The sequence below is a fragment of the Colossoma macropomum genome, unplaced genomic scaffold (assembly GCF_904425465.1).
Source record: "Colossoma macropomum unplaced genomic scaffold, Colossoma_macropomum, whole genome shotgun sequence".
Lineage (NCBI taxonomy): Eukaryota > Metazoa > Chordata > Actinopteri > Characiformes > Serrasalmidae > Colossoma > Colossoma macropomum.
The window spans coordinates 27,092,640-27,120,036 of record NW_023494805.1 but is presented as its reverse complement, the minus strand read 5'-3'; the positions used below and the strand labels follow the sequence as shown (position 1 = coordinate 27,120,036).

The window sequence follows — 27,397 nt, the reverse complement described above, 5'->3', positions numbered from 1 at the left end:
CCCTGACAAATCAGCATACGCCCACCTGATGACCTGTGAGTGGAGCAGTGGAGCTTATGAGTATATATGCTGTCTGTGTATGGCAGCCCACCCTAATAGTAGCAGTAGAAAAGGTGGCCCGATGGCTGTATAATACATTGTGCCTGAGAGTTGTGGCATTCGTCATCCATAAGGTATGCGGCATGGGTAGTATGCAGTATTATGCTACACTCTACCTTTTCGTTCTGTTTATGTATTTGTTTCTAGGAATCGCATTCGTCAGTACCCAGCACTGGTCAACTGCACCACTTTAGACTGGTTTTCTGAGTGGCCACGAGATGCTTTGCTTGAAGTGGCTGAGAGATACCTGGATGGTCTCACCCTGGGGGATGTGGAAGGGGTGAGAAACACACATAATCTTACACTATTGCACAAACTTACATATCGTCGCTGTCCAATGAAAACCATGTATTTCCATTTTTGGGAAAGGATGTGTAGCTGAGAAAAGGAAATAGACAAAAAAAAGAAAGTTTGCAAACCAAGCAAAAAAGCTGCTCGTGTTCACAGAACAATGGACCAACCACCCAGGAGTTCAGACCTCAACATCACTGAATGTGCCTGGTGTGCTTGGATTGTGAGAAGCAGAAAGTGCTACTGACCTAAAAGATCTAATATTTTAGAAAATATATTCTGTCCAACATATAAAATATTGGAAAAATATCACTGCAGGTTTATTTGAAAAAGTGAAAAAAGGTCTCTTGAATGTAGTAGAAGCTGCAGTGAAAGGAGAGACACACTAAACACATTAAATACTGAAAATTATGTTATTATTAAGTTGTTGATGGTTCTGTGTGATTTTCTGTTAAACATGCGTTTCCTGTTTTTTTTCTTAAAGCTGAAAAAAGCAACTTAATGGCTATTTTGGCAAGAAATTAACTGAAGGGTTGTCTCTAAATTTTTCACTGTACTGTATACATATAGACAATAGCAGCTGGTTCCGAATATTATAAAATGGACAGCAAAATATATTTTTGATGTTTTACTCAGTATTTTAAATATTTTAAAAGGAATTATAAGAAATTATGAAATGATAAACAATTTGTTATTTTCTGTCAACTTGTCTGCTTCGATATTAAACCACCACCTTTGAGGCGCAAGACGTTCTGGATATTAATTCATTATAAGTACATTGTTGATGTTACAGAGATTTGACAGTCTACAGCTCTGTTGATCATTTTGGGTGGTTTTCTTCTATTTTTTTTCCCAGATTCTGAGTTTAAAATGAATCATTTTAAATCTCTGAAGGTGCATAGCACTAGCATATTAGAATCATTTTATACATTAATCCTCGACCAAATGACTGTTATTTTATTGACAAAAATTGATTCCAGTCTGTTTTTTACCTAATCCTTAAAAAAATAATGTTCACGAGCAGTTATAGCTGCTAATGTACACACTAACAAAAGCTGCTTTACTGTTAACAGATAAGAAAATAAAATAAAATGACAGAACTCAGAAGTTTAGTTACAGTTTATTCACAGTATTTTCCAATGGCAATGGCAAAACACTAGAAAAACCTGTGAATTACGTTAAGCCAGCCTGTTGTAGGTTTGAGACAAGGTAATGGCAGTTTGGCAGTTTGTTACAAGATCCCCCCACTTTATCCATCCATCCGTCCATCATCTAAACCGCTTATCCTTCTGGGTTGCGGTGGGGTGCTGGAGCCTATCCCAGCTGTCATTGGGCGGAAGGCAGGATACACCCTGGACAGGTCGCCAGTCCATCACAGGGCAGACAGACAGACATACACATTCACACACACACTCACACCTAGGGGCAATTTTAGCATGTCCAATCAGCCTGACTGCGTGTTTTTGGACTGTGGGAGGAAACCGGAGTACCCGGAGGAAACCCACGCAGACACGGGGAGAACATGCAAACTCCACACAGAAATGACCCTGGTCACCCGGCTGGGAATCGAACCCAGGCCATTCTTGCTGTGAGGCCCCCTCACTTTAGGAGGAGCAAAAATTGTTTGTAAAAGCATACAGTCCAATAAACATTGAGATATTTCTCATATGTAAAAAGCACTCATGATAGCCTCATAGACTCCCAGTGAAGCCCTGCATCCAAATGGAACACAGAATGACCCTGTAAATACCCATTGTCCGATAAACTGTGATCATTGCTGCAGTAGGGTTCTATGGGATGTGCTTCCACTGGCATCCATAAACACTTTCATATAGACTGTGCTGTCTGTCATACATAACTCACATTATACAAGCAAACAGAGCTATACAAATTTTTCACTCCCTGTAATTACAGAATGAGTGACGAGTAATACAAATGCATTGTTACAAATGCAGCTGTTTCAGTGCCGTATTATGTAAAAATTTTAGAAGCTGTACTCCTGTGTAACCTTACAGCATGTGCCTGTACTGGAAGCTCTTTGTGAAACTGAAATGCACAACGTCTGTATTTAATTGGAGCATCTTTTGTTTTAGACTGAATAGTGAGGTTAATGGATTCGCTGCTCTGTTGTGGTCCTTCAGGGCCGTCTCATGCACAATGTATTGGTAATACTAACAGTGGGTCTCATTCACCAATGTCTTCCTAAGTTTTTTCTTAAATGTGTTCTTGAGAAAGGTCCTAAGAAAAAGTCTCTGTCAGATTCATGACATTTTCTTAAACCGCAGAATTGTCCACACCTTTGTGCTCTTGAGTAGATTCCGTTCTTGCTTAAGAACAAATCCCAAACAGTAAAACATCGGTGAATGTCAGAATCTTTGTAAAAACTGCATAAATGGATTTCAATAAGAAATTTCGTCTTAAGAAAAGTTGACTATTCAAGACTGCATGGTAAAGACCTTCTGTCTCTCCCTCTGTACTACAAGCCAGTTTAATTTATACACGTTTTTGCATCTATGATCATGTTCAAATGGATAAGAGAACAGTTTGCCGCTAAATCAGATATTCAGCATTATATGCATCATGAAGGACATCAAGTTGGAAAAAAAATGCAGACACAGTGCCTTTCAGAACTACAACACTAAACATGCATTTATATGTGGCTCCCTCACACAAAGAGTGTGAATATGACTGGACGAATGTATTACATTTGTCCACATGCTATCCTGTGCCATTTTTTACACATCTGGAACTCATCCTCTGTCCTGAAAAACCTTAGGATCCAAACAGTCCTTTCTGGACCCCTAACAGTATAGTGAACACCCACTCCCCTCTTTCTTCATTAAAGAGAATGGCTTCCCCATGGTACATTTACAGTACATATACAGTACTAGGGTACCTGACAGTGTTTGTTTTTCCATAATCTTAAAGAAAATTTGATATGATGGTTTAATTCTTTAATGGTTGAGATTTGTTATATGACAAATATAAATATTGTAGTTGATGTATGAGTCTGTTTCTACAGAAACAGTTTAAATTAAAAAATATATTTTTTTGGAATGCCCCCAACAAGTAGTATCCAGCAGCCAACAAATGCTCAGCATATGTGAGAACATCTTCAAGGCTGTTAGAAAAGCATCCCATGCGGCTCCTCATGAAGCTGCTTGAGAGAATGCCAAAAGTTTGCAAAGCTGCATCAGGGCCAAAGGGGGCTACATTCTTCAAAGTTTTGTTTAATTTACAAAACTAATTAATAGTTTAACTTTGTTTAATACTTTTATGATAATTGCATATGTCAATATGTGTAGATTTAAATAGGGTGGGAGTGGGTTAGAAAAAACAGTAAATATGAAAAAAGGAACTAAGATGGGATAAAACAAGACTAACTAAACCTAAATTTGGTATTTTAGCCTAGTTGCTTCAGCCTAGTTTTTAATGTTTTAAATATGCTGTATTAGCTATTACAATTCTGACTGCTGTTCCTTAGCTTACAAGCACTTTGTCCTTTGTGATTGTTGCAGTCCCAGGAAAGCAACAGCATTGCTGATGTGCCTGCACTATATGACGTCCCTTGAAACTCTCATGCATGCTTGTTTCAACAATGTACTTGTCAGCAAGCTGGTTAGAGACATTAACTGGTCTGGACCGGCCTGTTGAGCGGCTGAGCAGTTTTTGTGAAGACTTCTGATTAAAAAATGTGATTATTATAAGAATACACAATTTTTCTTGTCTGAGCTTCAGTCCAGGTTTTGATTCTTCACTTTTTCTTTTGAAGTTCTGGCAGACATTAGGACTATTATAGGTCTCATCTAAGAGGCCTAAACTAAACTGGTCCAGGATCAGTTTCCTACATTTTGTAAAACTAAAGATGAATTTGAAAATTGCCACCTATTACCAGATCCGTACTTTTGCAAAAATAGAACATATTCTTAATAATCACCATTTGGCAAAGCATTAACCTAATAGCCTAGGGCTATGGTTCTTATTTGTAGGAACACAGCTGCACTGAAATATTTGTTTTGCAGATCCAGACCAAAGTGGCTAGTATCTTTGTGACTATGCACCAGTCAGTGACTCAGTTCTCTCAAAGGATGAAGCTGGAGCTCAAAAGGAACAATTATGTCACACCCACCAACTACCTGGAGCTGGTTTCTGGATATAAGAAGTACTTTTCAGATTATTCATACTTCTTTTTTTGCTAAGTGTTCTTTTTTTGTGCTACATTGAATGTCTTTTTTATTGACATAACCTTGGTGCAAAAACCCTCTAATGTCATGGTTCTCTCTTTCGTTCTCTCTCTCTCTCTCTCTCTCTCTCTCTCTCTCTCTCTCTCTCTCTCTCTCTCTCTCTACTCTCTCTCTCTCTCTCTACTCTCTCTCTCGCTCTCTTTTAGGTTGTTGGCTGAGAAGCGCAGTGAGCTTGGTGAGCAGGTGTCGAAGCTGAGGAATGGCTTATTCAAGATTGATGACACACGCAGTAAAGTGGAGGCCATGTCTGTGGAACTGGAAGACGCCAAGAAGAAAGTGGCCGAATTCCAGAAGCAGTGTGAGGAGTACCTTGTTATCATTGTACAACAGAAAAGAGAAGCAGACGAACAGCAGAAGGTGATTGGCTAGGAGAAATAAATATTGTATATGTGTGTTTGTGTAAGTTTATTGAAATTCATAAGCTTTCGATGCAACCAGAAAACAGCAGTAGTTTTGAACAGTTTTGCATAAACTCAAAGATTTTGTCTGTGGTGAATGAATGGTTGTTTTGTGTCTTTCTCTCTTGAAGGACATATTGTTATTGACGTATTGGACATAAAAGTTTGGGTGTGTGTTTTCTAATGTCCTTTTGGTCTGAATGACTGGGTGTGTAGGCCGTGAGTGCACACAGTGAGAAGATTGGTGCAGAGGAGATTAAATGCAAGGCAATGGCTGATAATGCTCAGAGAGATCTGGATGAAGCCCTACCTGCACTAGAAGAGGCTATGAAGGTCTGCCCACTTTACTGTAATATTACCCTGTGTTGTCCTTTGTTTTGTAACAAAATAATTAGTAGTATTAGTACTAATAATGAATCTAATAAATGTGTGTGTGTAATGAATGGCTAATTCTTGAGCTTGCTGCATGCAGAACAACTTCCAATTAGGGGTACATCTGATGATTATTTCTCTAATTGATGAATATATCAACTACTTTTTGGTTAATCAACTAAGAAACCGTTATGCTCTTAGTTGTTTCCTCTCATTTTGCCTATCACAGCACCAGCATCATTCAAAGTCCCCTCTTTGCTACAGTTTATGCTTAGATGCTGCAATAAAAACAGGAAAAGCAGTACAGCATTCCTGTAGTGTACTGCTAGTGTGTATAATATGAACATTACAGATCGTCTTAGAGGGCAACACCATCAACGTCTGCTGAACTTGAATTTATTACTGAAGGAAATACCTGTATAAAGGAGCAGAGAAACATAATGAACACAGATTCTTCCAGACAGGAGTACTGCTTGATACAATTAAGCAGTTAACATTCTACCATGCTCTGTGGCATGCACAGATATGTATAAAAATGCTGAGCAGACCTGTTTGACCTCAATTTTGGGTTAAGATGGCAAGAGAAAAAGATCTAAGTGTTTTTGAAAGAGGGTTCCTTATTATGGCAGGAGCTTCAGTCGCAAAGACCGCTGAACCAGCTAGATCTATGGAACAGTAAATAGGGTTGGAAACTGTGTTAAAAGTGCACAAAAAATGGCTGTGATGTCCATGCATTAGTGTGATATGTATGGAAAAACAGAAGAGCAACGATCCCTTAGATGACTTAGAATGTCAACCAGAATATGATCAGGCTATCAATGAGAATAGTTCGTCCACAACTACATAAAGAGGGAAATCATTGTAGGGTTGCAGTGCATAAACCCTTTCATTACAGTGATGAATGCACATTTAAGAGGGTCCAAAACATGTAGACATTATGAGAAACCATAAGCACTGGTATTTAGGGTTGTTGAAAAAAGTAGTATGGTAGATCAGTCATTTTTTTATTATTTATCCCAAACATAGGGGAAGTGTGTGTATCTGTGAACATATACAACAACGAAAAAAAGATGTTCTTCATGTTCTTAGTAACTTCCTCTCTTGCTGTGCAGGCCCTGGAGTCCCTGAATAAGAAGGATATGACTGAGATCAAATCTTATGGCCGACCACCAGCTCTGGTAGAGACAGTGATGCAGGCGGTCATGATCCTGAGGGGGTGTGAACCCACCTGGGCTGAAGCTAAGAGACAGCTGGGTGAGAGAGAGCAAACTTATATTGGTTTATCATTGGATAACAGAGAAACCAGGGACATGATGGACCTCAAACCTCTTAGAATTACATGCATTAAAGGGCTTAATTAAATCAGTCCATCATATTGATTAGCTGAGACTTGATTTTTTACCCAGAGGAAAGCCTAAATGATCACTTTAGAGAGATAGAGGGTAAAAGTGATGGAGGTAAGAGAATGATAAAATACAGAGAAGTGAAAATGGGGAGATTTAAGTGAATAAACAGTTTAAAAGTACATCTAGAAGTTAAACACATACTAATAAGTCTGACAGGAGAAGCAGAGCTGCTGAAACTTAAACAGAAGAGCTAGTCTTGTCTTAATACTTTTCCTGCCTCTGTGTGTGACAGGTGAAGCAAACTTCATTAAGCAGCTGGTGCACTTTGATAAGGATAACATATCAGACCGTGTGCTGAAGAAGATTGGACAGTACTGCACGCAGCCCGACTTCCAACCCGAGATCATTGGCAGAGTCTCACTGGCTGCCAAATCCCTCTGTATGTGGGTCAGAGCCATGGAGGTAAGGGCCAAGGTCCAGAAGTCACAACTACACACTAAATATGTATGCTTTATATACCTGTTTTGATCTCCAACACTGCATTATTCTTTTAACTTAATCCATCTTTGTATGTGTGTCTGTGTCTGTATATGCATGGATTTTTCTCTTTCCCTAAGGTGTATGGGCGTATCTATCGAGTGGTGGAGCCAAAGCGAGCAAGGCTGCAAGGAGCCATGGCTCAGCTGGCAGAGAAACAGTCTGCCCTGGCCGAGGCCCAGGCCAAACTTCGAGAGGTCAGTGCATGCCTAGTTGAACTACAGACTTTGATAAATGTGTCAATGTCCGTTCTTGGTGGGCTCCTCATATGAAATTTAGATAAAACTCACATGTATGCATAATTTCCATTAGGGTGCTGATCCAATCTGGAAAAAAAGGGATCACAATCTTTCATTTAAAAAAATAACGAAACCCTTGAAGTGCAATGATTTGCAATTGTTGGCACAAATTCTTACGAGTGAAATGTAACTTCACATTCATATTTTATGTTTTAAAGATCACCTGAGGGATTAGGAACATGGTCAGCCATGATTTCCTGTTTCTTTGGGGTACAAATATGAGGTGACACACAGGCCAAATTCTCTTAGTCATCCATCACTATGGGAAAGACCATAGAATACACCAGTAATGTGTGACAAAAGGTTGTTGAGCTACACAAATCGGGACATGGCCACAAAAAATAGCTGAACAGTTTTATAAAAATGCCCACTATCGGGATAATAATTAAGAAGTTTAAAGCAACTGGAAATGTTAAGAATCTGAGCAGAAAAGAATGTATGCCAATATTGATTCCAAGATTTTACCCAGTCCCCTGACCTAAAACCCACAGATAAAGGGGAGGTGAGCTGAGGAGGAGAGTTCACAAGTATGGACCTGGGAATCTAAATGATCTGAAGAGATTCTGTATAGTGGAATGGACTGAGATCCCTTGCAATGTGCACAAAGTATTAAATGAAGGAATGTCGACAACTGATAGATTAACCGAATAGATTTCTGTTAATATTTTGAATGAACATTTAAAAAGATAATAATCTTGCTCATTTTATTGGCCATTGATTCAGTGTTGGAAAATCATCCATGTTGTACGTTGATCCAATGTCGAATTAATGGCACTCACGGATGGTTGAGTACCTGTTGATCTAATGTCAGTAGTGTTTACTCACTGATTATACAGTGTTATTTCAACATTGAAAGCATAGTAAACTCAGGTCAGTATTTATTACAAAATATAACACATCTTACATTTGTAGGTATTTTTAGGCTATTACTCACTTAGTGGTAAGAATAACAGCGCGTTCAAAGCATGTGCAAAATTAGCACATATAGTACACATTATGAAATTAACATATTCAAGCCGCTAAAAATTGGTAATTTCAAAGTGTAGTCCAAGGAAAAAATATTCATCAGTTCACAGTTTGTCACAGTATGCATATACAAAACATTGAGTAAATTCCTGTACCATTTCAAATTGGCAGCCTTCCATAGCTTAATTTTACTTAGTTTTACTATATTTAATGTACTTAATGCATGCACTGGGTGGCTCTTTACATGACAATATAAATATTGGATTGGACTGTGTATCAGCAGATATTTAATATTTAGATAACTCAGATGAGGACTGGGGACAAAAAAAAAATTAGATCAGAACATTTGTAGTTGAACTACCTGCAGCCAGTGTTGTTAGAATAGGAATTCTGATAGAAAATCTCTTAGAGTGAAGTCACTTTATGTGTGTGTGTATGTAGGTGGGAGAGAAATTGGACCAGCTGAAGAAGCAGTATGATGAGAAGCTGGCTCAGAAGGAGGAGTTGAGGAAGAAGTCTGAAGATATGGAACTTAAACTGGACAGGGCAGGCAAACTGGTGTCTGGACTGGCCGGAGAGAGAGTACGCTGGGAGGAGACTGTAAAGGTACACACACCCACATGTACATTATCACATATTCTCAAAATGCTCTGCATTTACACACCCACATACCCAAATGTTTACATTTTAAATACAGTATTCAGTTGTGCATGAATGACAACAGATTGCCAAAGCAATAAGAGCATTACAGTGCTTTGTTTAAAAGGCACTATATAGATACAATTATCTTTACATAGAGGCATCATGCCTTTTAATCACCAATGCTACATGCAGTGTCTAAAATGTAACAGTACTAAATGTCTTTGTTTCTGTGTGTAGGGTCTGGAGAAGGACATGGGCTACCTGGTGGGAGACTGCCTGCTGGCTGCAGCGTTTCTCTCTTACATGGGCCCTTTCCTCTCCAACTACAGAGATGAGCTGCTCACCAACATCTGGATGAAGCAGGTACTTTTCCAATTTTCATCTGCTTCTCCCTCTTAACTTTCAAACTTTCTTTTTCTGCTCTACCTGAAGTATAAGTGAAGAAGTGCAATACTTTTGAAAGTTTCTCATGGGCATTAGTCTCTTGTTCTTCAACTCAATTTTTCCTTCTCTCACTTTCTGTGTAGTTCAGGGAGCTGGAGGTTCCATGCTCTCCAGGCTTCAGTTTCGCAGCGTTCCTCTCCAAAGCCACAGCGGTGCGCGACTGGAACATCCAGGGCCTCCCCTCTGACGCTTTCTCCACCGAGAACGGAGTCATCGTCACCCGTGGCAACCGGTCAGCCCTCGCCAGGCCGATCTCCCAACGCTATTTTGACAGACAGCCAGTCCCGTAGAGCTAATTAGAATAACGATGATATCTCATGAATAAGGATGACTAATGAATAGTGATAGTCGAGTAATTAGCTAAAGATAATATTAAGCTCTGCAATAAGAATGACCATTTATAGTCCATTGCTGATTTCCTCTCACAGAGGCAGGAACTCAGCAGACAGGGTATTTTTGAGATTATGGATTATTATGAATTATTTGTGGATAATATGACAGGCATTCACAGTAATGGCTAATGTCTCCGCCACTTTCTTTTTCTGTGTCCTTCTCCAGATGGCCGTTAATGGTGGACCCTCAAGGACAAGCGCTAAAGTGGATTAAGAACATGGAGTCTAAAAGAGTGAATAATCACATACACACACACACACACAATCCCCAAACCCATCCTCTCATCCGATTTTATACACTCCGCTTAGGATACGGAGCGAATTAATCTAGAGCTAGGGAAAGTTGGAGGTCTGATGGAAAGCAAGAAAATCGAAGACGTTAGACAGGATTATAGCTCCCTCCATACTGTGAAAGAATAACCCACATTCTGCAACAGCGTTATCAACAGAGCATCACGTAAGCCAGCGCTCCTGTTTTAGCGCAAGTCGTGACACTGTGTACAACCCACGGACTACTGTTTTCCCCCTTCCCTTAATTAGTGTAGAACAAATGAACCACGTAGAAATCTCTGGCGGATTGAAAACCGCGTCATTTCTGTCACTCATGCATTCTCCTCACCTGTTTTCTTTTCCTCTCTCTGTTCATCCTTCGCTCTTTACACAGATGCTTCTATTAATACTTCCTCTTTCTCTCTCTTAGGCTCCTCTTTTTGTGGTGCGGCAGCGCCGTTGTTCATTTCCTCTATTGAGAGGAGATGGAGCCTCTTTTCTTTTTTTCTCCGTGCTCAGGCTTTTTGTAAAAGAGAGAAAAACATGGCAGATTTTTGATGGAGTATTTAGAGAGCAAAAAATGGCACTCGGGTGAATTTATCCTGACTATAACACATAGGTTCAAAGACACCGTTACACATGCACACACACTTACACTTCCCTGTGAGGCTTTGACCTGACCATCAGGTCAGTTGTGCTTTTTTTCTGGCTTTTCTTGTCTTAGCTTAGAATCATTTGCTGTACAGTTCTCCTCTCTTCTCTCCTACATCTCTTTCTCGCTCTCTTTCTCCTTCCCTGTGTCTCCTTCTTTCCCTTTCTCTGTATTTTACTTTTCTCCATCTTACCCTCCTCCCTCCTCCCTCTCTCTCCCCCTTCTGCTTTCTCTGTCTGACCTTTTCCTCCTCTCTGCAGGTCCTTTCATGCTTTCATGTCTTGCTGGGGTGGCCAGTGCCATTCACACACTACAGCTAAACGCTGACATTTAGGAACAATCACGAAATGTCTTCCACTGACAGCGCTGAAGGTTTCTCCTCTTTCTCCTCACCCCTTTCTCTCCCTCTCTCATTCTCTCTTTCTCTGCCATTCTTTCATTTTCTCAGCTCTCTGGTAAGCTTTTCTCTTATTTAAGTCACTCTTGTCCATGCTTTTATCTTTCTTTTCTTTTTTCTTTTTTGACCTCCACCTTCTGATTTCTTTTTCTGGTCCTTGGACTCTCTCTCTCACTCTCTCTCTCTCTCTCTCTCTCTCTCAGGGGTTGAAAGTGATTGACCTGCAGATGCCAGATTTCTTGCGGATTTTGGAGAACGCAGTGCAGTTTGGCTCTCCGGTTCTTTTGCAGAATGTACAGGAAGAACTGGATCCCTCACTCGCCCCTATACTCAACAAGTCTCTCACACATGTCGGTCAGTCTCTCTCTTTCTCTCTCACACACACACACACCCACACACACAGTCTCACCATGATGATCTACACATAACTTTGTTATATTTGGTAAGACCTTGCACTTTGATTTATATTTATGTATATTTGTATGTGTATACAGGTGGGAGGCTCCTGCTGAAGCTGGGAGATAAAGACATTGAATACAACCCAGATTTCCGCTTCTACATCACCACTAAATTATCCAATCCTCACTACACACCAGAGATCTCCACCAAAACCACCATTGTAAACTTTGCTGTGAAGGAACAGGTGTGTATGTGTACATGTGTTCTTTGAATGTAAAGCTAAATGTTCTGTAGCTGATCTCTGAGAAAATCCTATTTAAAATATTGTGCAATGAACAAAAAGTGAAGAATTGAATTTACTTTATTCAAGTACAGTATTTCCATATTATACATCTACATTCAGAACTGTGCCATAGTCAGAGACCACTCTTCATTTATTTCATTCCCAGTCAAAAAAGCTATTAAGTATGAGCAATTTGTTTTTCAGGAAAGGATTAGGTATAAGATAATTCACCTGCAAAATGAAAGAAAAAGGCAAAGGAAAATAAATGGAAAAAAAACAGAGTTTAAAAAACTGTAGTTAAACAAAATTCATTAAAAGATACCGACAAAAAATCACTCATTACAACCTGGTAGACCACCAGAACTTTCACCATCAGCTAAACAGAACTAGGAGAAAATCAAGCTTCACTCTTCCTTAAGATCTGAAAAAATCCACAGGTGCTTCTGTCCATCCTTCCACTGTGAGAAGACAAATCTACACTATGAGTCTAAAAAGATGTGAGAAAAGCAAAATGAAACAAAGTCTCGTAAAGAATGGAATCTGTAATAAAAGCACAGGGTGGGCACACTACATACAGAAAAATGATATTAAATTTAGTTGTTCTGTGTAATTTTTTCTGACATTGATAAATGAAGAACTTGTGCTTAATTGGCGTTTTGATTAAAAAAGAAATGAGCAAGGGGACTCTGACTTTTGCAAAACACTGTACATCCATAAAATATTATACATCAACACAAATATTGCCAATAAAAGTATTTTTTTATTTAAAAAAAAGTTCTTTTATTAATGTGGAAATGAAGTACATTTGAATTTTAGTAAATTCAGTGCATCACTTTTTTCAGTGTCATGTTTTACCACCTTTGCATAAGATAATATAATCTTGCACTTCTATGGTAAAAGGTGTTTTGCTTTTACAATTGTGTGTATGTCCACATGTGTGTAGGGTCTGGAGGCTCAGTTGTTGGGTATAGTGGTGCGGAAGGAGCGTCCTGAGCTGGAGGAACAGAAAGACTCTTTAGTGATCAACATTGCCTCTGGCAAGAGGAAACTGCAGGAGCTAGAGGACGAGATTCTCCGGTGAGTTGTTACACACACACACAGAGCACTCTCCATTAAACATGTGCACACATACCCCATAGCACTACATTAACACCTTTTATTCAAGTGACATTTAGCAAAAATGTGACATTAACACATTTGCTAAATCCATCAGTCAGCTTTATCCTGCAGCAGCATATTTGCGCTTACCAAATCCCTCCTGAATTACACCCATCTCTTACCTGTGTGTGTGTGTGTGTTTGTATGCAGCTTGCTGAACGAGGCGACTGGCTCTCTACTGGATGACGTGCAGCTGGTGAACACACTGCAGACCTCCAAAGTCACGGCCACCGAAGTGTCAGAACAACTGGAGACCAGTGAACAGACGGAGATCAAAATCGATACTGCCAGAGAGGTGAGGGAGGAAGAGAGAGAGAGAGACAGGAAGAGAGAGCAATGAAGGCAGAGGGTGCAGAAAGGGTTGCCACATTGGATTAAAGATTAGGGACTTGAAGAGGGGATAAGGATAAAAGGATTTGAGGATGAGGCCATCGATAGCAGTGAAGTGAAAGAGAAAGGTGTAGACGTTTAAACCCTGAGTGTGTGCTTGTGTGTTTTTGCAGGCCTATCGGCCTTGTGCCCAGCGCGCCTCCATCTTGTTCTTCGTGCTGAATGATATGGGCCGTATAGACCCCATGTACCAGTTCTCTCTGGACGCTTACATAGACCTGTTCAATCTGAGCATCGAGAAGAGCCAGCGTAGCCACAAGCTGGAGGAGAGGATCACCAACCTCAACGACTACCACACTTACGCAGTCTACAGGTTACACATTGTTGCCACATACACATACACTGTGCTTTGAGGAATGTTTACTGCACCTACACTGCGAACACTGTCCCACAGACAGGTTGGGATAATTTAAATGTCCCATATGCAGGGCCTAGAAACAAAATAAAAATTAATCAGTTGGCATAAAGCAGAACCAATATTTTAATATTTCTGTTCTTGCTTTCCAACCGCAACTTAACCAGTTAGAGCAAAACTGAAAACTTTTAATCTGTTGCTTTTACATAGGCTGTAAGTAGATTAGTGTAATTAAAAAGTAGTACTGGGCAGCTATTAGACACAGCAGTTGTATGCAAGGAAGGCAGAAACTGTGAGCTGATTTCTGATTTTTCATGTACAAAGCCAAGATTCACCTGAATGAGTGTAACAGAGAAATTAAACACTTTTTTCTACAGGGTTACAAATGCAGTGAAAAGAATAAAATGAATAAAATGCAGTTATTTTCTACAGAAGCCCAGGGTCACCTCAATATTTTACTCTTCTGGAGTAAATTATCAAATATCAGTTTGAAATATCAGTCAAATCTAAACCTTTGTTCTATGCTGATTTTTTTAAGCAAATATCTGCAGATACCAATATGATTCGCTGATGAGCTAAAAGTATTTACACTAATCAAAAATAGTAGCAAAATTAAGTGACTACACATCAACAAGAGGGCAGGCTTAGCATAAACTCAACCAACAATCCAGCACCCTCCTAAATAAAGCATGCGTCCACTTGTGACAGGCGCAACATTTACCCAAATGAAGACGATAAAAGTTAATTTTAAAAATTTAAAATCAGACAGCTGAAAAAGTTGAGGAAAATCCACTCAAAACCTAAACCATCAAGCATTGTAAGCTAAAACATACAACTACGATGAGAGTGAAAAATGTTTATGGATCACTTACACTCGCCGAGCACTTTATTAGGAATACCTGTTTACCTATTCATTCATGCAATTATCTAATCAGCAAATAGAGTGGCAGCAGTACAGTGCATGAAGTTATGCAGTTATGGGCCATCAGCTTCAGGTAATGTTCACATTAACCATCAGGATGGGAAAAAAATGTGATTTTGACATGATTGATGATGTGGCATGATAATTGGTGCTAGATGGGCTGGTTTGAGTATTTCTACAACTGCTGTTCTCCTGGAATTTTCACACATAACTGTCTCTAGAGTTTACTCTGAATAGTGCGATAAAGACAAAAACCATCCAGAGAGCGGCTGTTCTGTGGACAGAAACGCCTTGATGATGATAGAGATCAAAGGAGAAAGACCAGAATGGTTTGAGCTGACAGAAAGGCTGTGGTAACTCAGATAACCACTCTGTATAATTATGGTGAGCAGAAGAGAATCTCAGAATAGACAACACGTCTAACCTTGAGGTGGAAGGGCTAGAACAGCATAAGACACAGCGAATCCCACTTCTGTCAGCCAAGAACAGAAAGCTGAGGCTTCAGTGAGCACAAGCTCACCAAAACTATACAGATGAAGACTGGAAAAATGTAGCCTGGTTTGAGGAATCTCGATTTCTGCTGAGGCTCACAGGTGGTAGGGTCAGAATTTGGTGTCAACAGCATGAATACATGGACCCAACCTGCCTTGTGTCCACTGTCCAGGCTGGTGGAGGTGGTGTAATGGTCTGGGGAATGTTTTCTTGACACCCTTTGGACCTGTTAATACCAATCAGTCATTGCTTGAATGCCACAACCTATTCAAGTATTGTTGCTGACCATGCGCATCCCTTCATAGCCATTTACCCTTCTTCTAATGGCTACTTCCAGCATAGTAATGCAGCATGTCACAAAGGAAAAGTCATCTCAAGCTGGTTTCATTAACATGACAGTGAGTTCAGTATTCTTCAGTGGCCTTCCCAGTCACCGGATATGAATCCAATAGAAGACCTTTGACATGTGGTGGAGTGGGAGATTCGCAGCATGAAAGTGCACCTGAAAAATCAGGAATTGCATGATGCAATCATGTCAGCATCGACCAGAATCTCACAGGAATGTTTCCAACATCTTGTGGAATCCATGCCACAAAGAATTGAGGTTGTTTTGAGAGCAAAGGAAGGTCCTACTGAGTATAGAGTTCAGTATATAGAGTTCCTAATGAAATGCTCAGTGAGTGTATATCTTGCCTTTGATAAATTAGTGCAGGAATGTAATTTACTTTGACATTTTAAGCTATTTTAGTACTGACTGATTTTACTACTGTCAATAACACAGCACTTTTTTAGCAGAAGTTGACTTTTTATGTTTGGCTTAAGTGTTTTTGAAGTTTGTCATTTAAAATATACCCCCTGCCAACAGTGCACTAAGCAGTTATTGGGCAGCTAAGATTGCAAAGGTTCTCATGATTTTGATTGGCTAATACAACGTCAACACTCACAGAAAACAAATCAAACTTTATCATCTTAAAAATGCAGCTTAAAAATGTTTTCTCCCCATTTGACTGGATAGGCTTGGGCTCAGTTGATAGTCAGTGCACTGTATGTGCATCGGGGCAAAGCAATAACATTATTAACCGATTATAGAGATTTCAAGTTAACGTTTCTGTTCCAAAAACCTTTAATTATGTTTTTGTTTGCACTTTTGTTCCTAGCAAAATATTGCGCATTTTCATTCCTCAAACTAGTTTGGAGCTGTAATCATACATAATATATATACTTATAATATGTAAGAATCACATAAGCCCTAAATCTAATGCTAACCTTAACCTCATTAATCAAAAAGAAATAGTTTTCCCTTTCAATTTTAAACAATGAAACATGGAGCTTTTGTAAAAAGCATTTTTCATGTCAGAGCCATTTTTATTTTTTATCCTGATGAGGCAGGTTAGTTTATCTCTGTTGTCAGAACTTCTAAAAATGAACAAAAGCAAACACACAAATAAAGCATTACCTTGCATTAAACAAGGCATTGTTCACTCAAATCATGCTAGAAAATCAAAACATGCACACCTTGTAAAATATTAAAACATAAGGTTACAGGAATGAAATTACAACACAATCACTGATGTGTATAAATGCATGTGATGGAGTAATTGGAAGCCGGCTGCTACTTCAAAATGTCAATTAGTCTTTTCTCTGATGCACCGACCTTGAGCTCAACTTTGATGTGAAGCTGGTGTGAAGCACAGAAGACTGAATGCTGGTAGACAGTGAAGATTATTACATTTTGGCGGGGGGTGTTGTTTGCAGATACACATGCCGGGGCCTGTTTGAGCACCACAAGCTGCTGTTCAGCTTCCACATGTGCGCTAAGATCCTTGAAGTGGCTGGCAAGCTCAACATGGATGAGTACAGCTTCTTTCTCCGAGGAGGGCTGGTGAGCACTTCGTCTTTTTATTTTATTATATTTTATTTGATTTCTGATAACTTTGCTCAACCTGACTCGCCCCAATCAGAGGGTCCTTGAAAAAAGTACATATCACTTGTAGCATCAGTGTAAATGTGTCAATGTGGACTAAAAGCTGATTTCTCTCTGCTGACCGTGGGCAGGCACGCTAAAAAGATATAATACATTTCACTTCGTCTTTCTGGCAACATAACCTGGAGAAGCCCACTGAGAGCCACTCCTCTGCATTAGGAGCAGCTCCGGTCTTATAAAGAATAACGTGTAGCTCTTCTGGGTAACGTTATTTCTCAACACCTGCAAATACGGCTTGTAAATAGTCTGCTTTGCTGTTGGTGCTCTCAAGGCTCAGAGGTTTTTCAAGGTTTCAGAGGGCTAAATCCGTTTACTTTGCTAGCTAGAAATTTAGAAGCTGGCTCCATATGTTACATGTATTACATCATACTTGGGGTATTTTTGCCAACCGTCATTACATCATTCAAACCTTGTGTCTCTGACTTTTACATGTGCATGTCTGCTTGTCTGTCTTTCTTGTGTGTGTGTGTGTGTGTGTGTGTGTATGTGTGTGTGTGTGTTTGTTTGTTTCAGGTCTTGGATAAAGAGGGGCAGATGGATAATCCATGCACTAGTTGGCTTTCTGACTCTAACTGGGACAACATTACTGAACTGGACAAGCTGGCCAACTTCCATGGGCTCATGGCCTCCTTTGAGCAGTACCCAAGAGATTGGAACCTGTGGTACACTAGCTCAGAACCAGAGAATGCCCCTCTACCTGGTAATGAGTGTGTATGTGTGTGTGTTGAGGCTGCACAGTATGGGTGACATATCATGTTGTGTTCCTGTAACACTTTATTATTACTATAAGATACAGTTGCAAAAACCTGGATGTTTCTGCCAGTTAATCTGCTCTTTTTCGTTAATCTCATGATTTAATTTAATATGTAAAGAATGTGATCTAATGATGATGAAAATTCATAGATTTTTATTATGTGTATCACAAACTACCTTTGTGAGCAAGACAATACATGAATGGCAATATAAGTCACATATCAGTTGCGTTTTATTGTTAGCGTGATGAAGCAAATCAGTAATAAACGCTTAGCAATCTGATTTGTGCTCTGAATGAACTTGCCCAGAAAAAATCACTGTACGTCCAGCAGCAACGGAAGCCACATGCTTCTTTTATACAGTGATAGAAACACGGTAGCACACAGAAAGCTCTGATTCTATGAGTCATTACATGAAAAGAGTGACATTTGAGTCCACAACATTCAATGCCTTGTATAAATGTCAAAAATCTGGTAATATATTTTAAAATATATTAATTTAAAGCTGATCATTAGCATATTATATGAAGGATTTCATTCCAAAATGCATTATTGACCTTTTTTCTTTTTTTTTTAATGATATACCTTATTGAGAATGGGCTTTACACATACAAGAAATATTAATGCTGTAACTAATACCACCTTTATTAGAGAAATAAATATGTAAGCAAGTATTTTTTCAAAGACTCAATATGTGCAAAATTGTTACAACTGGATGTATAGAATTTTAGAATAAAACTCTTTAAGTTTAAGTTTCATCAAGTATCACTAAATAAAATAATTTTAAACCATTTTAGCATTAATTCCTTGCCATGCCCAAATGTATATTTATTTCAACGCCAACACTACGCATATCAGATTAATATAAAACTATTAATATTAATAAAAATATAGTGTAGTAAGTGACATCAGCTGAACTTCAGAAGAGCTATGTTCCAAGCTAGTTTTAGTTCTGTTCAACATTAATAATTTGTTGTTTTCCACATTCTTGACAGGGTCTTGACGTCCACCCCGTTAGACAAGATATGTAGACAAAAGCTTTTTTATTACTTTTTTTTTTTTTTGGAATATTCACAGAAATGACATGCAATTTGCTGTTGAGAAACTGACATTAAAAGGTGTTACCTTGATAACGAGGATTGTGGTGGTCACTTTAGCCTGAAATATTTCACCTTCTCTGTCAGCAGATTTAAACATGTTTAAGGGCCATTGCCAAATTCTCAGAATCAATCACTGGCGAGATGCTCAGTTCCATAGAGTTAATGTCTTTAATAAGGTCTACAGCAAATCTCCAGTCAGACACTTCTGAATGGTTTATTTATTGCATAAATAAAGCATTAAGCTTTATTTATCATGACCTACATTAATACATAACTGGACATCTGTTCTGATTAATTATTGAAAACTTGTTTAGAGCTCTTTAGTATCTAATTAGTGATGACTAGAGCACTTTAGAATGTGGAACACATCTTGAAGTGTTAGTAACTTTTATTTGCTCTAAAGTATTAAACTCAACATTAATACTAACTAGACCTCACAGTAATCAAAAGTGACCAGTTCTGCATTAATATGATGTGAATTTAGGTGATAATTCATGCTCAATCATTCTCGTGTCAATATCTTAGTAAAATGTTCATCGTACATTATTATTGTTTTTAGTAATGCAATTATTAGTGGTTTTCACATAATAGACTCTTACTAATTATCTGCTAATACATGCTGTAATGAATAAAGTTTAGTGCATAATGAATAAACCATTTAGAAGTGTCAGATTTTGGCTTTATTGGACAAAGAAGACATTAATAAACACCTAATATGTGTTCATTAAAATAGTGAATAAGATACAACTTACTTAAAATAAGATTCAACTTACAAGAACTATGAAAACACAGTGAATCATTAATGGGACATGGTTAAAGATTGGCCGCATTATTTTTAACAAAATCATTTATGTTTGTTGGATCATGTGAATCACTTGATTCATCCCATCATCCTCAAATCACTGACCTGGAACCTCTGTGTTTGGTCAGGATGCTCACAGCACAACAGACAATGTATAGAGATTGCTTAGAGGGTACATTTATATATTGCAGCCTTCTGCAAAACCAGTATTCTCAGTATTGCAAGGGCCAATATTGTAATAAAAGTCACCAAATTATATAATCTGCAGCCCTTCTGTGTGTGTGAGCGTGCATGCGAATGTGACTCAACTTATTGCACTTTAACTTTGTCAGTGTTATCTTAGGACAGGCACTTGATTTGTAAATCTTATTAAATCTTCTTTTTCTCATTTTTTGTCCTTTTGATTAATTTCTGTCTTGTGAATATTATTTGAATGGAAGATGAATATGTATTTGCCCCTCTTTGTCTTTCCCTTCTACACTCTCTCTCTCTCTCTCTCTCTCTCTCTCTCTCTCTCTCTCCCTCTCTCCCTCTCTCTCTCTCTCTCCCTCTCTCTCCCTCTCTGTGAAAATATATTAGTGTCTAACTCTTCCTACAGTGCTAGTCTGTAATTTCCCTTCCTTTATTTTATTACTCTAATTACATTACTTAAAGTTCCCCTCAATATTAATTCAATCTGCTCTAGAACTTGCAGCCACAGTTTTTTTTCCACCGCGCTGTGAAAATCCATTGTTTGTTTAACCCGTTTATGTAATTATGAATCGCACTGTTGTTTTAAAAGTAGGCTCTCAAGGGGCCCCAGTTCTAAAAAGGTCTGTAAAGGAGATAATATTTGCCTGTCACTTAATCTCTTGTTTGATTTTTTTCCTCTTTTCACTCAACCCACTCTTATCCCTTTCTCTTTCTCCTTTTTTTCACAACCCATCTCCACTCTTTACTCTATACTTATTCTTCTCCACTCTTGCACTTCGCAAATTGCCATGTCAATTTGCAAACACCCGCTCTTCTTTCTCTTCCTCTCTCTCCCTCTTTTCCCCTCCTTTTCTAACTCTCTCTCCCTAGGTGAGTGGGAAAATGGATGTAACGAGCTGCAGAGGATGTTGATAGTGCGTTCTCTAAGGCAGGACCGCGTCTCTTTCTGCGTCAACTCCTTCATCATCAATAACCTGGGCTCTCGCTTTGTGGAGCCACCAGTCCTCGACATGAAGGCCGTGAGTGATACGCACACATACAGATTACACAGTGCATCCTCAGAAGGCTCAGGATGTACTTAAAGGGCACATAGCCTGCATTTCTCTTTCTCCTGATGTTTACTTATGACATTTGTGTGGGTTTTTGTACCAAAATCATTCATAGTTCACTTTTACATAACCACTTTCCTCACCACACACGAGAGAGCGTCCAAAAATTCAAAACCATTGTTTTTAAAGAATGTGCACATGCACAGCAGTTCGATGACTCCAAGCACTGCTGCGTTTCTCTGTGTGCCAATCAGCATTTTGACATTACAGTATAAAATTAAACCCTGAACCAGATAACAAAAAGTTATAGTGGATTACATGTGGCTTGAAATTCACACTGAGAAAGGCAGAAATTCTTAAGTCTTTAAGATAAACAGATAAACACTAGTTGTGAGACACCTCAGCTAACGTCACTAGCTTAGTCTTTTTCACTTTGTATCTTCGAGCTAAAACAGTGACCTTGTGAAAGGTAAATTAGCTTATCAAATGAGATAAATTCATAAATGATGTTATGTTTTATTCAATCAAATTTACACAAGTAGATTGTAAAAATTAACTTGGCATTTATTCCAATGTGAAGCATTCTATGTAGTGTGGCTGCGGTTTGTACTGTGTTTGCTGGGCAATGCTGGCTGATACTTGTGTCCGGTGTGCAATTGCGATGAGAATGAACCCTTTCTACATGTATAAATTTTCATAAAATAACTTGCATGTTGATTTTAATTATATTTTACATGTCTGGATTATGCTCATGACTCCATTAGCTTTGCTGTATAGAATGCTTTACTGCTGTGATTACTTCAAAGAAATTACCTTCTTTTCTGCAAATATATGACATGGGCTACAATATCATTCATTCACATATATTTGACCAGTCAGACGCTCAATGAATATCTAGAACCATTGTCCAGAACAGTGGTTCTCAGCAGGGATCCACTGGACTACACAGTTTCAACTCTTCCCTGCCCCAACACACCTGATTCAGCTCATGAAGGGCTTCATAATATGCTGAGGAGCCGGAAACAGATGTGTTGAGCAGGGAACAGTTCAAACTGTGTAGGGTAGGGAGGTCCTTAGGCCTGCAGTTGAGAACCAGTGATCTACATGATTCGTAAGATATTGGTCTAAAAGAAACTGTTCTGAGGAGTTTTACACTAGAAATGATTAAAAAAATATCAGAAAAAAGCTACAAAAGAGCAAATTTAGTTTGGTAAAGATGAGAAAAGATTGAACTGTTAAATAATCTATATAAATAAATAGTTTTAATGTGTTATGTCATTTTGTGGTTTGTTAAAATGTTTTTTATTTGATTTACTCTTAAATGCAGAACTCCAGTGTCAGTGCAATAAATCAAAACTGACCATTTAAGCCCAAAGATGCTGTAGGGCATATTTTTTTCCCCCATTTTTCTGATTTGTGTTTAGCTTATGTACCAAAGGTTTTCTTTTTCTGATTGACTGACTGATATATGTAAATATAGACCTCTGTTCTGATGCCCTGTGTTTTGGCTCATTTCAAAAGCAGTCCAGGCTGAAATACTACCTATAACTTCAATGTGAATTTGTGGGGCTAAACTGATATAAGCTGAATAGGCAAATATATGTAAATATGTTGGTGACATCACAAAAACGGTGAATTCAAAATGTGTTGTTTTTGCAGCTTAGTTTTCATACATGGAATGTATGGATTTGGGAGTGAACAGTATATTTTGAAACTTCAGTGTTTAAATGCTACACAAGCTCTTTTGTTTAAAAAGAAAAACAGGGAAAATTCATTTTTCCATGATGTGGGGCCCTTTAGCAATACATATCCATCATGCACAGCTCAACACTCTCTGGCTCTCCCATCTTCTAGACTGCATCATTAGAGTTGAATTAAAAATACCAGCTGGGCATCCTAATTTGAAGGTGTCCCATTATGAATGTACATGTATCTGTCCTGCGGTGAGATAATGCCTGAGCACGTCCGAGCATTCATCTGGCTTCAGTCTTACGGAACACGTCAAATCATGTGGATGCTGCTTTTCCTTTCAAATTTCAAAGTTAGAAATGTGACTCAGCCGATCATGACAAACTCTTCGGAATGATTTGCAGTGCAGCTTTTAGCTTGTTATGTTACATAACAGGTCACTGTGATGTTGGACATGCTTACATGTACTTTTCCTGGCAAAGCATTTCAGCACTATTAAAATTAGCTTATTATGTGTCATTTTTGTATGTATTCAGTCTTTGCCACATTCATCTTTCATCTACCACTCAGAGCCTACCTATTTATATGCATGAGGCAGCTTCTGCAACTGGACAGAAAAGAAAAGTGATTTCTGCCTCTGTGGATGCGTGGCTGTGTGTGTGGGTGTGATTTTTTCAGGTACTTGAAGACTCCACCACTAAGACACCGCTGATCTTCGTGCTGTCCCCTGGTGTAGACCCTACAGGTGCTCTGGTGCAGCTGGCGGAGACATCAGGCATGGGCCGCAGCTTTCAAGCTCTCTCACTGGGACAGGGCCAGGCCCCCATCGCCACACGCATGATCAAAGAGGGAGTGAAAAACGGTGAAGTTCCTTCTTGTGTCTCTTGCTCTGCTATCTCCTTTTTTAGATGGACCTGGTTTGTAAACCACTCACTCACTCGCATGTAGCAGTTTAAAGATTCTCCACAAGAGGGAGCATTCAAGTCTATTTTTGTGTGTGCATTACTGAAAGAGAGGCAGGATCTTGCAAGCACACTTACTTTGCAGTGCAAATTAAATGTATGAAGTCAAATGCCTGAAACACACTCTACGTAAGTAGATGAACTCATTCAGCTTATTCATTTAATGCTGTTGCCAACACAGCACAACTACTACAATTGTTTACTGATGTGGGAAACTTTATTAGAGTAATCTCTTTCTTTGTTCGGCATTTGTTTGCTGAGTTTAACATATTGGCAAAAAAATATATATAAAAAGTGCAATTTTTTGCACAGACCGCATTTTATGTTTTTTATTTCCCCAATATGTACAATATACAGTCTTTTGTATAAGACTGTAACTATGAGGCATTTGCTAAGCGTCAAACGGGGGAAAAAAGCCCAGAGAGACAAAATACTGAGCTCAAAACATGAACAAATCAAAATTTGTATTTTTTGCTTTTGACACATAAGTCAATAATACAGAACTGTTAGTATTAGTATTATCATTTATGCCTTCAGATGTAATAAGCTGATTAATGATTGTGCTGTATTCTTGGTTGAATAACTGTTTGTAGTTACTGAAATAATCAAATTTTACCTGATGTGTTTGGCCATGTGCATGCTTTCAGCAAGCTGTGTTCTTGTGCTTCCAAATGGTCATGGAAAAGTTATTGTAATGCTGCACAAACACAGAAAGACGCTCGCGGATCTTAAAAAGGAAGCGGTTTAATGAGAGACAGTTTCAGGGCAAATCCAAAAATCAGAATCCAAAAAGCCTTGCAAAAGTCAAAAACCAGAAGATACAAAATACACGAGCAACCAGAGCAAAAGGGCAAACACAAAAACGCAATATCCAAAAACAGGCAAAGGGTCCGATACACAAGTTTAGAAAAACAGTAGAAGAAACGCTCAGTAGTCCAGTGAAGGGCAATACTTCGCAATGAGGAGAACAAACCAGAAACTATTTAAAGCCTGGGACAAACAAACACAGGTGTATTGCATTAATACTCAGGTGACTGAGAACGAGGAAGCTGTGTGTGATTGGTGGACGGAGTGACATCATCAGGATTGGAATTATGGGAATTGGAGTCCTGGAGAGTATTAGGCAAGGGAGGAGAACCCGGAAGTGTGACAGTTATTTATCTACACTGACCTACTCTGAGGTTTAAACGCATAGCAAACACATCATATTTCTGATTATTACTAGTGTTTGATTATGTCATTAAGAATGCCTCACCACCATTTTGGTAGGAAAACTGTAACTGTGACTCTGCTGCGATAGAGCTCGTCTCATCACCGTTGCTGAAGGTACAATCCTGCAGGTGGATTGAGACCAAGCAAAATAGACTAGCATCACCGCAGAAAAGATGAAAAGATATGTAGACACTTTAGATACAGTCTCCAGAAGATGTTATGATTAGAAGAGTAGCTTGACTAGTGGACTGGATCTGTACAACCTGCACACCTCTCAAGTTCAGAAAATTCCAATGCGTGAGTCTTTACAAACACTAAAAAAAATTGCTCCCAAAATTGCAGAAGCTCTTAAATAATAAACATAATAAAGCTGGAGTTTGTTTCTTATTCTCCGGATTCATATTTTCCGTTCCACCTTAAATAATGCAGCAGATACATTCAGGTGCCTCATACATAGAATGAATTTGGAAATATGCTAACATCATGTCAAGGAAAAATTTGTGGACATCCAGTCGACATCATCAATAAATGCATTAGTTTGTCTCAACAAATTCTTCTTTATTTTTAATGAGCAGCTAACAAGGGCGCAGCGAAGTTATAATTAGCCACTAGAGCTGCTGCACTGTTGAACGCATCTCACTAGCTGATCTAATGATGTGTCCCAAACCACACACTTCTATACTTTACCTACTACGCTAATGAAGGCACTTCTAATGGTACTGCACTGTTTTTAACATACTATTTAGTGTGCTAGTATGCAGTACCATTTTCACGGGTTGCAGTTTTTCAAGCTAGAACCACAACGCTTTGCAGGATCATAGAGCCTACAGGGGAATAGTGTGCTTGTGCTTTTGGGGCTGATAGTACAAGCACCCCTCATAGACATCACATTCAGACTCACATACATGCTAGCACACATACTAGCAACACTCAGCAACCACCTGGGATACCATAGAAGTGCCCTAGGTGCCTCACATCAGAGTCCATTCTGTTATTTCTGTCTTTGTCTCTCTGCTTCACAGATAAAGCATATTAGACATGTTTATCAGTTGAAGGCGTTTACTCAAATTAAATAGAGTGGAAGTCATTTTTAATGGACAACAATTTCTTGTTTGTCTGCTTTCTCAAATACTTCTTTGCTTCTTTGTCTTTGTTCTGCATTATCTCTCTTCCTAACAATGTAAGTGCTTGTTGTGTGTGGCAGGCCACTGGGTGTTCCTGGCTAACTGCCACTTGTCCCTATCATGGATGCCTCAGCTGGATAAGCTTGTGGAGCAGCTGCAGGTGGAGGATCCTCACCCAGACTTCAGGCTTTGGCTCAGTTCTTCCCCTCACCCAGAATTCCCCATCGCCATACTGCAGGCCGGCATCAAAATGACCACAGAGCCACCCAAGGTATCACACACACACGCATAAATATACATATACACACACTTGCATTCATTCATTCATTCATTCAGTCTTCTATTTAAAGTCAATGTGAAATCAAAACTGACCTGTTTTAGCTGTTAGTTCTTGTCCTTGGCCATATTAAGCACAATTTATCATGTGAGTTACTTTCACTAGCATGTATACTGAGACCAAAAAAGTGAAATGACTAAAACGTAATGTTTTTCTATTGTATATACAAACAGTGGTACCTGGTTCAATAATCAAAAATAAGATTGATTTAGTAGATTTGAATTGACTTTATGTGACTATTCCAATTGAAGTGACCAAATTCTCATTACTGCAACAAGATTTGAAGGTAAATTTTTTTTGCAACTTTTTGTTTCACAGTTTGTATACTGTTGTCAGACTAAGCATTTTTGAAGATGTTTTTTTAAGACAAATATGTGTCGCAAAACGTAGTGTTTTGCAGTTTGATCTTGTTACCGCAACACATTAACAGCTATTCAGGTTTTTCTTTTCATTTGTGCAACATAACATTTTGTTGTTTTGGTTCACTTCACTAGAGTTTAAAAGGAAAACCCTGAAGCAAATACAATAATACAAACTCATTTTTTCTAATAAAAAAAAAAAAAACAATAAATATCAGCAATGAGAAACAGATGAGTGGACCAGTTGCAGTACTGAGAAATGGGGTTAAAAACTTTTCACTGTAACATGTAGAGCAAGTGATCTACTGAATTATATGAATATTTTTTTTAATCTGCGTAATGTTTATGGCACAATATTGAATGATCCATATATCATTTAAAAGATAAAATTCTTCTTTCTCCATAATCTTTTGAAGTAGTGACATTTGCCCACTTCTAAACGCTTTATGGCATTTGACAGGCCCTTTTCACAAGAAACGGAAAAGTG

The 27,397-nt window shown here is 38.7% G+C and overlaps 1 protein-coding gene across 1 annotated transcript in view; it reads left to right on the top strand.

Moving 5' to 3' along the window:
* The window catches only part of dnah2 (dynein, axonemal, heavy chain 2), a 211,978-nt gene that overhangs the window by 162,420 nt on the left and 22,161 nt on the right, over nt 1-27,397 (top strand). The window contains exons 59-79 of the mRNA XM_036596629.1: nt 247-379; nt 4,413-4,552; nt 4,781-4,991; nt 5,249-5,365; nt 6,517-6,658; nt 7,043-7,212; nt 7,368-7,484; nt 8,994-9,158; nt 9,432-9,557; nt 9,722-9,870; nt 10,197-10,263; nt 11,553-11,703; nt 11,844-11,992; nt 12,975-13,108; nt 13,340-13,484; nt 13,693-13,892; nt 17,104-17,230; nt 17,846-18,032; nt 21,049-21,197; nt 23,595-23,778; nt 26,295-26,485. Coding sequence (XP_036452522.1) covers nt 247-379; nt 4,413-4,552; nt 4,781-4,991; nt 5,249-5,365; nt 6,517-6,658; nt 7,043-7,212; nt 7,368-7,484; nt 8,994-9,158; nt 9,432-9,557; nt 9,722-9,870; nt 10,197-10,263; nt 11,553-11,703; nt 11,844-11,992; nt 12,975-13,108; nt 13,340-13,484; nt 13,693-13,892; nt 17,104-17,230; nt 17,846-18,032; nt 21,049-21,197; nt 23,595-23,778; nt 26,295-26,485 — 3,154 coding nt within the window. The remainder of the gene's footprint in view (nt 1-246; nt 380-4,412; nt 4,553-4,780; nt 4,992-5,248; nt 5,366-6,516; nt 6,659-7,042; nt 7,213-7,367; nt 7,485-8,993; nt 9,159-9,431; nt 9,558-9,721; nt 9,871-10,196; nt 10,264-11,552; nt 11,704-11,843; nt 11,993-12,974; nt 13,109-13,339; nt 13,485-13,692; nt 13,893-17,103; nt 17,231-17,845; nt 18,033-21,048; nt 21,198-23,594; nt 23,779-26,294; nt 26,486-27,397) is intronic.